This window comes from Epinephelus lanceolatus, chromosome 14 (genome assembly GCF_041903045.1).
Source record: "Epinephelus lanceolatus isolate andai-2023 chromosome 14, ASM4190304v1, whole genome shotgun sequence".
NCBI classification, from domain to species: domain Eukaryota; kingdom Metazoa; phylum Chordata; class Actinopteri; order Perciformes; family Serranidae; genus Epinephelus; species Epinephelus lanceolatus.
In genome coordinates, this window is record NC_135747.1 from 43,030,441 (window position 1) to 43,042,779 (window position 12,339).

At 43.4% G+C, this 12,339-nt stretch overlaps 1 protein-coding gene across 1 annotated transcript in view; it reads left to right on the plus strand.

Moving 5' to 3' along the window:
- Positions 1-12,339, plus strand: part of itgb5 (integrin, beta 5) — a 74,714-nt gene that overhangs the window by 12,028 nt on the left and 50,347 nt on the right. The window contains exons 6-9 of the mRNA XM_078174745.1: positions 455-616; positions 4,294-4,389; positions 4,478-4,567; positions 7,432-7,566. Coding sequence (XP_078030871.1) covers positions 455-616; positions 4,294-4,389; positions 4,478-4,567; positions 7,432-7,566 — 483 coding nt within the window. The remainder of the gene's footprint in view (positions 1-454; positions 617-4,293; positions 4,390-4,477; positions 4,568-7,431; positions 7,567-12,339) is intronic.

The following is a 12,339-nucleotide window of genomic DNA, read 5'->3' on the forward strand; positions in this document are numbered from 1 at the left end:
ACTGATGTGTTTATGTTGTTGAGAGCTGGAAGGAGTTGATTGAGAGACAGTTGATGAGGTGAATAATTGTTTCAGTCATTTTGTAGGCAAATAAGTCAAACATTTGCTTCTTCAACGTGTGAATTTGATGCTTTTGTTCATCACGCATGATAATAAACTGAATAAAACTCAATAAAACACCACTGTAAGACGTCACCTTGAGCTATAAGAAAGACACAGGACATGTTCCACTATTCTTCTGACATTTAATGACCAAACGATGAATTGAGGATGTAACAGTTGTTTCTGTCGTCTGTAGCTGGAATGCTCTCCTCACATGCTGACTCTAACAACTAACCAAAATCATCTTTTTTGTATGATGCTAATAATCAAACATAATAATAGTACCAAGGTTATATTAAATTCTCTGCACAGACAAGAAGGGTACATAAAACGTCTCCTCTGCTGTAAACAGGAGGAGATCGGTTGGAGAAAGGAGGCCTACCACCTGCTGGTGTTCGCCACAGACGACGTGCCTCACCTCGCCCTGGATGGCCGGCTGGGAGGCCTCGTCCAGCCCCACGATGGACGCTGTCACCTCAATGAAAAGAACGAGTACAGCGCCTCCACACAGATGGTAAGACGAGCTGCTCCCTCTGTTATTTGACTCTCAAACAGAGCAATGTTTAATATCAGAGGTGGGTTAAAGACCCCTCCACTGGGGCATCAGTGGCTTAGTGGTAGAGCAGGCGCCCCATGTACAAGGCTGTTGCCGCAGCGGCCCAGGTTTGACTCCAGCCTGTGGCCCTTTGCTGCATGTCACTCCCCCTCTCTCTCCCCCTTTCACGCTTGTCTGTCCTATCAAATAAAGGCTAAAAAAATGTTTATCAGTCTAGACAGTTTAGGTGTGAGCTGCAGAGTGTTGGAGATATCGGCCGTAGAGATGTCTGATTTCTCTCCAGTATAACAGAACAGGATGACACTCATCAGTGGCTCTTTACAGAAATCATGACCTGGTTACTCAAGATAATCCACAGACCTTGTTGCTGCAGTTTCATGTAGGAACTATTTTCTTTCTACTGAACTACACCTGCCAACCGAAGCACTTCAAAGAAGGTGCATGAGCAAGAAAGAAGAAAGAAAATAGTTCCTGCATGAAACTCTCTATGTCGATGTCTGTGTGTGTTTTTTTGCCACTTTGAGCTCCACAAGCTGAGTGTCATCTAGTTCTGTTATACTGGAGAGAAGGCAGACATCTCTACGGCCCATATCTCCAACACTCTGCAGCTCACACCAAAACTGTCTAGATCAGAGGTGTCAAACATACGGCCCAGGGTCCAGTCCGGCCCACTGGATGACTCTACACACCTAATAGTGATGCACTTGTGACGACGAAGAGGTGCCAGGTTTCAGGAGCAAGTTAAACACTGAGTAGCTTTCTTCATTCATCCTCTCCTTCCATACTGACCAGAATACAGCTCTTTTCTGTCACTTCAGTTTGGTGATCACGACACAGGAGGGGAAATGTATGGAAAAATGCAGTGAGTAGTAGACTGTGGAAAAACTGTTGAAATTGCATTTATGCTTCTGAAAACATCACAGCGTGTGTTTACAGCGTTTAGCATTTTTTAAAATTAACTTAATTAAACCAAAAAAAAGGGGAAATTGGAGGTGTTTGTTATTTTTAGGATATTATGCAATGGTTTCACTGGTCAGGCCCACCTGCGATCAATCACACTGTATGTGGCCTGTGAACTAAAATTAGTTTGACACCCCTGATCTAGACTGATAAACAGCTCCACAGGTCAAACGAAAACGATGTATTTTTGATTATGGGGTGAACTGTCCCTTTAAGAGAGAAATACGAGCAGTGTTATTTAAGCAACATGATCCATTAACCAGTGTAACATTTGAATGAGCTGGAATTATGTAGATCTTACAGCAGCTTTTAATCCTCTGAGTTCAAACCTGGACTTTACTGTAACACACACACACACACACACACACACACACTGTAACACACGTTCCCATAGCTGAATGAAGCTCAGGTACTTTTCCGTACAAAACCCAGCTGTGAATGGACACTGGAATTTTCAGTGTTTACCCAAAGAATGACTAAGAGGTCTGTGTTATTCGTTGAACCTGCTTCCTTCTCTGATGACAAAGCTTTGTATGATTGCTTGTTCACCTTTTATGGATTTCTGGCTCCACTTGGCTCCTGTCAAACCACAGATTACTGGATCTGAGTGCATTCAGTGTCTGATGTGTTTGATAATCCGTCTTTATGTCAAAGAAAGACTCGAGTGAGTTCAGCTGAAGTAAAGTACTAATTTAACCCGACAACTTGAAAAGGAACACATGCTTATTAATAGCAGCAGTCTGCGGTGGTTGCTGCCGAGGGAAGGACCAATGCAAACGGCCACACCTGGAGGCTGCCAGTAAAACCACACTATGCACTGCTGACCTGTCAACACACGTCAGAAAGGTTCAAAGATTTCTCTTTGAGAACTTTGGCCCACATTTTCCACCAGACTCTTCCAGCTGGTACCATCTGATCTGATCTGAGTGTCAATGCCAATCAGGAGCCAGTGGATTTTTTTGTTGGATGCAGCAAAAGCTCACAAAGAAAGTTTTACTCACATGATGCAGTTACACAGTGTCTGAAGATGTCGGAGCGCTGATGCTGTAAACATGGATCAATATCATGTGGACAGCACTGAGCTCCCACAGCAGAGTCACCAGGAGAACATGTGGCATTGAACATTTCTGCAAACCACAAATATTTAACATTTGTGTGTTTCATACGGATCATATCAGCATCAGCAGTGTATGAGCTGACTTTGTCATCAGGACATCTAGACGAGACGGCTGCCAAGCTGCAGACCACTATTCAAGTCCGACAAACAACAAAACTGGTTGTTGTTTAGTGACCCATGGTACTTTTGCAGCGGCTTTTCAGCCCTCAAACATGGGTGTTTGTTAGTGACCTGTCACTGTGTTTCCGGCAGCTTTTCAGACCCTTATCATGGTATTTTTTTTAGCGACCCATGGCTCTTTCAAGTGGCTTTTTCTCTGTCAGACAAGAGTGTTTGTTAGGGACGTGTCACTGTGTTTCCAGCAGGTTTTCTGCCCTTAATGATGGGTTTTTTAGTGAGTCATGGTCTTTTTTTTAAGTGTTTTTTTTCTCCCCCAAATGAGAGTGTTGTTTAGGAACTCATCACTGTGTCTCCACCAGATTTACAGTCGCCAAATGTGGGTGTTTCTTAGGGATTCATCACTGTGTTTCCAGCGGCTTTTTAGCCTCCTGAGTGTTTTTTAGGAATCCCTAGCTGTGTTTCCTGCAGCTTTACAGCCATAAAAATGTTTTTTTCAAGTGGCTTTTTCATCCTCAAGCAAGGGTATTTTTAGGGACCCGTGACTGTGTTTCCAGTGGTTTTTCTGCCCCCAAGCATGGATGTTTTTTTAGGAATCCCTCGCTGTGTTTCCAGCGGCTTTTTAAAGTTAAAGTTAAACTCTCACTATGTTTCCTTTGGCTTTTCTTTTTTAGTGACTTGTCTGTGTTTTTCCAGCGAGGATAGTGCCGTGAAAAGACCTTCTTGCTTTTTCACTGGGGATTGTCCCCCAAAAGCAGTTTTTTATGCCAAAACATGATCTTTCCTAAACCATAACTAAGTGGTTTGTGCCTAAACCTAACCACACATTAACCGCAGCATTGTTAAAGTGTTAAGTTTCAATGTATCCACCACATAATAACCTGTAACTGTAATGTATCCAGGGTCTGCAGAAAAGTACAATGCCAGCATTTATTCAGGCGATTGGGTTGATTTTTCCGTTTGTTTTTCTGGTCTATTTTCCACTAAAAGCAGAATTTAAAAAAATCCTGTGTAGAAACTCTGTTGTGAAAGGAGAGGATTTATTTTTGACCTCAGTCTTATCATGCATGATACAGATCATTCAAGGGACACACTGTTCCATATTTCTGTTTTTGAGTAAGAACACTGGATGTCAGAGTTTGTTTCTTTTCCATTGTCCATCTGAAATAAGAATCTCAGTAGGAACGGAGCTGCATCCAGTGAAAATATCCACATCTCACAGTTTGATCTGGAACGTTGTCTTGATGCCGAAGAAGATGAAGATGAGCTCTCGTCTTAAAGGACATCAACCTTTAGTCTGGTGTCAGAGGGCCAGCAGAGCGATGTAAACACAAGAACTTCGACATCCGTTAGCGAGCTCCCTGACTGAACTCTACTTTATCTACAGACAGTATGTGTGGAGGAAAATACCCATAATGCCCTTTGCCACCTCTCTGTACAGGATTATCCCTCTCTGGCTCTTCTGGGGGAGAAACTGGCAGAAAATAACATCTTCCTCATCTTCGCTGTGACAAAACGGCTCTACGTTATTTATAAGGTACGTAGATTTTTATCTTAAAGGACACATACTTTTCCTATTAATGAAATATTTATGTAATTGATGCTGTATCTTATTTCCTTCAAAGAACTTTACTGCACTCATACCTGGAACCACCGTGGAAATCCTGGACCAGGACTCTAAGAATGTAATTCAGCTCATCGTGGCAGCTTATAATGTGAGTAAAGAAAAGTGTCAGTGTGTGTGGTTTCCTGTTTATGTACGTGTGTGTGAGAGTTGAGTAACGACACAGAGGGGTTTGAGAAGAAAGATAAGATGAGGGTGAGGAAACGGGAGGGAAATTCTTTAAAGTCTTCCCACTACTGTGACACTCTTAATGAGCCTCCAGCTGACATGGGTGGCTGCACGCAAGCTGGATTTCTCATCTCAGTGGAGAGGATGGGAGAGACGCAGGGAGTTCAACAGCTGACTTTGGAGCTAATTAGATTATTTAAAAATGCTGTGCACGTTTGTTCAGCCTCTCAAATGTGAGGATTTCTTGGAAAACATTTTTAAGGTTTGGACTGTTGGTCAGACAAAACAAAGAAGATGCCACAGTATAGCTAAGAATCTGTGATGGACATTTTTCAATGTTTTCTAACAATTTCTAGAATGATCGAAATTATTAAATGCTGCCCTGCTTTGGGACGTTTCGTTAAACCTGGGATCAGCAAAAATCTTCTTCAGCCTCCTCCTGCAACTCCCACCTCTTTGTCCTAAGCCCCTCCCACCAGACCCACAGGCATATGCACGGGCTTCATACAGTAACCCAGTGTTTCACATACACTGATTTATTTAATCACATTTCATTGCAGAGTTGTTTGCAGCTCATTCACCCCCTCCTCGCCACTCTCTCACAGTTTATCAGACCACAAATGAGACGAGAATTAGCTGCTAGTCGCCTTATGGTCCCTCCACCTCGCTCCCCGCCACTGTGGAGTGATTCCCCGGGAGGAGAGCAGGAAGCAGCTTGGGAACCTGCCAACAAACCCCCAAGTGCCGGGTGTCACAGTAGGCTATTGGATAGCAGCAGCGCCAGGTCTAACCTGCGTAACAGCAGCAACAGAAAGTTTGCTGATCCGGCGAGGAGTTGAGGCTGCTCAGTCTGGGGCTTACTGGATTCAGGTTGCTGGGGCTGCTGACTGGGGGTCAGTCTCAAGAGTTGTTGCCCGCTCTCCTCATGACGAGGTGGTCTTAAGCGACGGGGAGCTCCACTTCACTGTGACTGGAAACTTACTTATAGTGATTTGAGGCTCTAGCTAACGTTGGCTACGTAAACTGTTCATTTATTGTCAGGCTCTCTGTTTGATCAGTCCATCTTTCTTTTTCGGATTGTTGCTCTGTAGTGTAGACTGTTGTTACCAATGATGGAATAGCAACTTTCTCAGCAGGATTCTCCACCATTGAATCAGGCTTTCATACACAGGACACCCATCAGCTTTTGTAGAACAGCCAATAGGAACCCCCACTCTATGAAATGACGTGTGATTGGCCAAAGTCTCCTGTCACTGGCTAGATTGTCCAACGCCTGAAAACAGAGCCAAGAGGTGGTGCAGAGGTCTAGTTGTCTCTCAGTCCACTTGAATTATTATGCTCAAGTTTATGATGGAATTTTTTTACGCCAAAATCAAATTGCCTACCCTAGCTTTAATTAGTAAAAATAATATTATAAGTTCAAAGTTCAAAATCAAATCTTGATGAGTGGAACCAAAGAAATAAATTCATGCAAAGTAGTGTCAATACAATTTATGATCAGCTGTTGTTTTAAACATTTTTCTATTTCTGAACAGAAGATGCAGAGAATTGGCAAAGTAATCTGTTGTAACCTGAACAGTGAAAACCAGCGACTAGTCTCTGCTTTAAAGACGTTATGGACTCCAAAGCAAAGGAATGAAGATGCAGAGATCAGTGGTACACTCATGTCTGTGGTCGTGTCACGACTGGTATATCACTTTATTAAAGGTTTTTATATGAGGGTGTGTTGAGTCTCAGCAGATCTCACTGCAGCAGTTTGGACTAATAAGTTGTGACTGCAGACAGTTTCAGAAATATTAATTCTCTAGACTGTCCCTCCTCTCTCCGTCTGAAGCCTCCTCTGGCTGTCCGTCTCATGAGATTTATTTTCATGTGTTTTCTGAAACCAAAGAACTGCACTGCGTGTCGTCAACCTTTCCCTAAATGTTTTCCTGTGTGGGTGTACAGATTTTTTTCCTCGCCTCAGTCAGGAGGAACTGCATCTTGTTTTGGCCCGTGGCGGGGTATTCTGTGCGACAGAGTCACGTCTCAAACGCCGACTTGACACGCTCAGTGTGTGGGAGTTGGCCTGAATGAAGTGCTTTGACTCACGGCCTTATTAACATTCCAGCTGCCACATTATATCCACCGCTCCGTGTGCAGGACAGGCTTTGTCAAACACTGTGAGGTCACGTCATGTCACCAGCTCCTTTTTGCTTGAGCCTGACGGTGGCATGAAGCAGCTCCTCGCTGTGATGGTGTGAAGGGTCAGAAAAGTGTAAGTGTGTGTGAGACAGAGTGAATGAGCGCACCCGGTCCTGATTTATCCATGGCACGGTTACATCCAAGTAAATGTGCATGACTGACTGGGGGTCGGGTTTCATATGTTGCACAGAGCCACACGCAGCTGGCATTGCAAACAGCCGTGGTATTTCACATCCACACACATGCAACCTGCCTCAGTGCACAGCGCCTGCGGTATGGGTGAGATTAACTGTAAAAATGTGCCTAACCAAGGCAACACATTCCCCATGTTTCACTCTTTTCCACACTGTTACTCAACCAGAGTTACAAGCCTGATAGGACACACTGAGGTGGGTTTTAATATAAATGTGTGTGTGGGAGGCATCGCATTAACACAGCTCTGATTTCAGGACACTGGAAAATGTTCATGTGCACGAAATCCTCTGTTCGCTGCTGCAGAGAAGCCTCGGAGGATTTATTTTACCACGCAACAAAAGTTTTAAACCCCTGAGTCATTGACATGTACCAACAGTCTCTGTGTCCTCCCGGGTGTGTTCTCCTCAGAACATCCGCTCTAAAGTGGAGCTGTCAGTGTGGGATCACCCAGAGGACATCAGCCTTTCCTTCACCGCCACCTGCCAGGATGGACAGCCGCTGCCAGGCCTCAGGAAGTGTGCCGACTTGAAGATAGGAGACACTGTGAGTCCCTGTGCACGCTCCCCTCTCCACCTCACCTCACATTATTAATGTTTCATGCATCCTGTGTCACTGAGGAGTCATGAGCAGCCTTGTTGTTTTTACCTGCACCGTTTTATAACACTGTGGCTCAGATTGTTATTCTAAGTGTCTGACAACATTATGGAGAGGATCCCTACAGAGATAGAGCTTGAATTGACGGTGCAAACGTACCCTGAGTGGTGACATCGCAGCTGGTTTTGCTGCTCCTGCTGTAGCCCTCTCACTCAGTAGTGGACCAATATGAAAATAATTGTTCCAATTAATCACTTAGACACATAAACATGAGAATATAGAGTCCAGATTTAAAAATACGGACGTTACCTTTTTAAGGAGATGATTTCTTGTGTTGATGATCATCTGAAAGTTAACTGTCACACACATTCAGCTTTTGATTGTGACCCACGAGCTGTTTAAGCTACAGCAGATTACTTTAAAACCATCACACACTCATGTGACTTTTTAATGTAAATAATGGTGCTGTTTTGTGTAAATAATTTTGCCTGTATTATTATCAGTACATTCAAAAACAGGCGCCTTTATATGACACATTCAGAGCAGTGTGTGTAGCACAGCTGAGGGCAGGTGGAAATCTTTGTTTGAGACTTTACTATCTGAGAGGTTGCTGATTCAAGCAGTTGCAGGTAATGATTTCCTGTAAGAAATCTTTGAGGTTGGTACTGTCAGGCGCACATATTCCCCTCATGTGTGCAGATGTAAAAGAAAAGGTGTCTCTGTGTGAATTCCATGACCTGCAGCATGTGGTGTTGATCTGAGAGGTTGAGTTATGGGTTATGGGAAGTTTAAGTGTTGAGTTGTAATTGTTACAGAGGAAACTATTTTTTTTCTGCAGCTTTAAACTTTGCGTTTCATGTTAGTGTTTTGTACGCAGCAGAGATATTTTGCTATGGAAACGACTTCAGCTGTGCTCAGGAGGTTTAGTAAAAAAAGTCTTCATATGTGTCAGTACAGATCTTCATCATGCAGGTGAAGACAGTACAGAACAGATGAGAGGACACAGAATGATCTGATCCTCACTGTTGGAGAGTCTGTCACAAGACTCAATGATATCTCTTTGTCTAGGTGAAGGCTGCAGAGGGCAGTCAGGTGTCAGTCAGGGGTCAGGACGCAGCCAAAGGTTGTTGTAATGATCAGACCTTTTCTTTACAGAGATTTGTGCTTTACAGAGCTGCACTTCTTCTTCAGGGTGACCACAGGTCCTTAAGATATATTTAATTGTCTTGAATTAAGATAAGATGGGTCTTAAATGTTTATTAGTCACGTCACTATAAGAATTTCGGGTGTTGGAGCGACGGGAACTTCATTTTAACAAGAGGGAAACACAACACCTGACGCTGATCATGCAGTGTTAAACTAAGGCCTCAGCAGCCTGCCTGTTAGTTCATTTTCTTTTTGTGTTAAGCACGCGTTTAATGGTAAGGAGAATATTTTCACTTTTGGTGTGTGTTTCCATCTCAAGTTTGGTCTTAACTTTCATTTAAAGTGGTCTTTAAAAGGTCGTAAAAGTCTCACAGTGAACTCATTCATACCTGTAAACCCTAAATTATCATTCAAATATCTTTATTGATTTTACATTCTAACAATCACAGCAGTGCTCAGTCATGTGGAACATAAAGGCAGATAGTTGCCAGACGTTACAGACCGTCAGTGGAATACATGACATAAATAAAAAACTAATAAATAAATACAATTCAAATAACTAAATACATGGAAATATAAAAAAGCGACTTTTTTTGTCTGCCTGTGTGTCCTTGTATTAGTCTGTGCCCCCTCTCTAAATTCAGAGGTATTTGCAGGTCCGTGAACGCAGCACAAGCAGAACTTGTCTTTTTCCCCTCAGCAGCAGTTTGAGGAGTTTTGAGTTGCCGGGTGGATAATTGCTCAGTCGATCAGATCAGAGCTGATCAGATCAGATTGATGGATGAGAGGAGCAGCTGTTTGTGTGTATAAGTAAATCTTTAGACCTGCCGCTCTGCCGCTCTGTGCAGCAACTAATAACCGAACAGTACATATATATCCAACAGCACACCTATAAATGATCCAGCTCCAAAAATAGCAAATCAAAAAGTAGCAGCAGATGTTTAAATTGTGGCAGTCTGCCTCAAATAAATGAATGTGTGTTAAACCCTGCAAGATCAGTCCATTTAGGAAGGTGGACAGTTAAAGCTTAGCTCTTATGAAATACATAAATGGCTCCAAATTCTCTCAAAGTTATCAGATTAGTCACATTTTGTAAATCTTTATTTCTCAAGTCTGACATATTGCATCACCTCAGCCACTGAGTCCAACTCCTGCAGTGGAGAGGAATCAATCAGAGCTGACACAAGGATCAATCTTGTACCTTTGAGTTTAGGTCCAGGATTATTGTTAAAGTTAAAGTATAAAGTTTATTATTTCAATTATTATTACTGCCAAATTCACCAACAATTGACAGAGATGTAAATATTGAGTGCATAAAAAAGCCTCAGATCTTTAACTGAAACGTGAAAAATGGGGAAAACAAATAAAAGTGTTTTGCATTTAAGTTTTTGTTCACATCTGGGAACATTTTAGAAAAGTTGCACTTTAGAGAAATGAAGGCATCACAGCACCTTGAACTGAATACAGCCACACTCGGCACAGATTGAGGCTGACACACCGCTCCAGGGATTTTCTCTAAATATTTTTATATGAATTTAGAAATAGGTAATATTATATTTTTCGTTAAATTTGAAATTCATTCTAAAATATATTTCAGGTCGTGTCGTCCAGCATTAATCCTCCTGCTCTGCTCAGAGTGATAAAATAATCCCAGTCAGTGACTAAAGAGAGCGCAGTGTGACTTGGCCACTCAGACAAACACCGTGTGACCTTTGGATCCTTATAGAGGGACTTCCTGTCTGATGAACTCAAAGTGATATTAAAGGGGAGGGCAGGTTATGTTTCACCTCATGGTAACCACAGAGAAGGTGTTAGCACCTGAGAGGAAGTGAAGACACAGTAGTGAAAGTCACAGTGAGACTGTGTGAGGTTCACTTCAGGACACTACATTTATATTCTCTCCCAGTCTGAACCAATGTGCGTGTTGTTCCCTTCATGTGTACTTTCCCTGATCTGTAAGTTGTATTTGAACGTCTTGATAACTCTTATCTTGATCTGAGAGGAGGAAGGACCCAATTATCATCACACAGCTCTGTTGGCAGAGACGGTTGAATATTTGCTGTCTTGCATCTCAGCTGGCTTCAGTCAGCAGCAGATTCAGCTCTGGGAAACACTTTCAGTCTCCCCATCACTGTCCTCAGGCTGCGTTCACACCATCAGCAGTTCAGCAACAGTGTTGAACCTGGCTGACTTTCTGCCTCACAGTCATCAGGACCGGCGATGAAGTCGATTTCTCCTCTGATATTTTCCCAGACTCATGGAAACTGACTCATTATTACAAACAGCTGTGCTATGTTTTGGTGTCGGATGAGCCTTCAGGCTTTTGTGTTACTCAAACTGCTACCTGCAGCAACATGCCCACATTAACACTGCTCAGATGAAGGCAGAGGAGGTAGTGATATCCAGAGGTGGTGAAAATCTAAAGTAATGATACCATTACTTCTGCTCAGCTGATTCTTTTCTCCAAAGGGACCTGTGGTTTTAAGCAGCACAGTCAGAAACAGTTCTCAGCTCGGTGTCCGGCTGACAGAATATTATTGTCTGGTGCCACAATAACCTGACGTCTCCACAGATATCAACCTGAAAAATAGACGCTCAGGAATGCGTGCACGATGTTCTGGCGTTACTCTGCTGTTTGAACGCACCTGCTGCACGTCTACAATGAAAACAATAGATTTAAAGGTGCAAAAGACGCAGCATGTGTCCAACCCTTTAGACAGCAGGCCGGCGTTCTGGAAGCCAAAGAGCCGTGACGGGGGTGACGTGTAACACGACAGTGTCGCCCTCTAGTGTGACATATAACATATACATCAGCAGCACTTTCTAAACAACAACAACGGCTTTAACGTGTCAATAATAATCATTTAGTGTCCCTGTTCAGTGGCAGCCGATCTCGTGAGGCGGTGCAACAGAGTGATATTCCTGCCTTGAACAGGCAGCGTAAAAGGGGCTAGGTTCACCGATATTAGGGCTAGTGAGGCCAAGAGAGCCAGTCTAAACTAAATTCACTTTGTGATTTTTCTGAGCTCCCGACCTGAGTATCAGCTCTGTTGTTATCTTCAGGCAGGATTTCTGGATGATGCACAGATGGATGAGATGGAAAGGAGCAGTAAGAGTGCGTCTTGTACATGTGGATTATGTTATATGTTTGAAGACTTGTGTCTGTGAGCTCCAGCTGCGTTCACCCAGCCAGGATGCTTTCTCAGCTCTCTCTGAACAGAAGCAGAGGTCAGGTGATGCAGGATGATGCTACATCTTAATTGCCTTGAGTTTTGCACGGACCTTTCTCTGGTGGTCACTTTGTATTCTTCACAGGCCTCAGTTCAGATTTGTATTGAGTCCAGGATCCATTGAGAAATGTTCACCAGGGGCAGCTTCATACATGCTGTCACACAGAGAGCTTCAGCGTGGTGGAATTCTTCCCCCAAAGCCCCCCGTGCTCTTCTCTCAGCTGCTTTCTTCCCCTGGAACGGTTCGGGGATGGGAACGGGTGGTGGAGGAGCTGAGGGCGACTGAGGCAGAATAACAGCAGTGAATAGAAGGGGGCTCGGGGGTGATGGGCCTCGCTCATGTCTT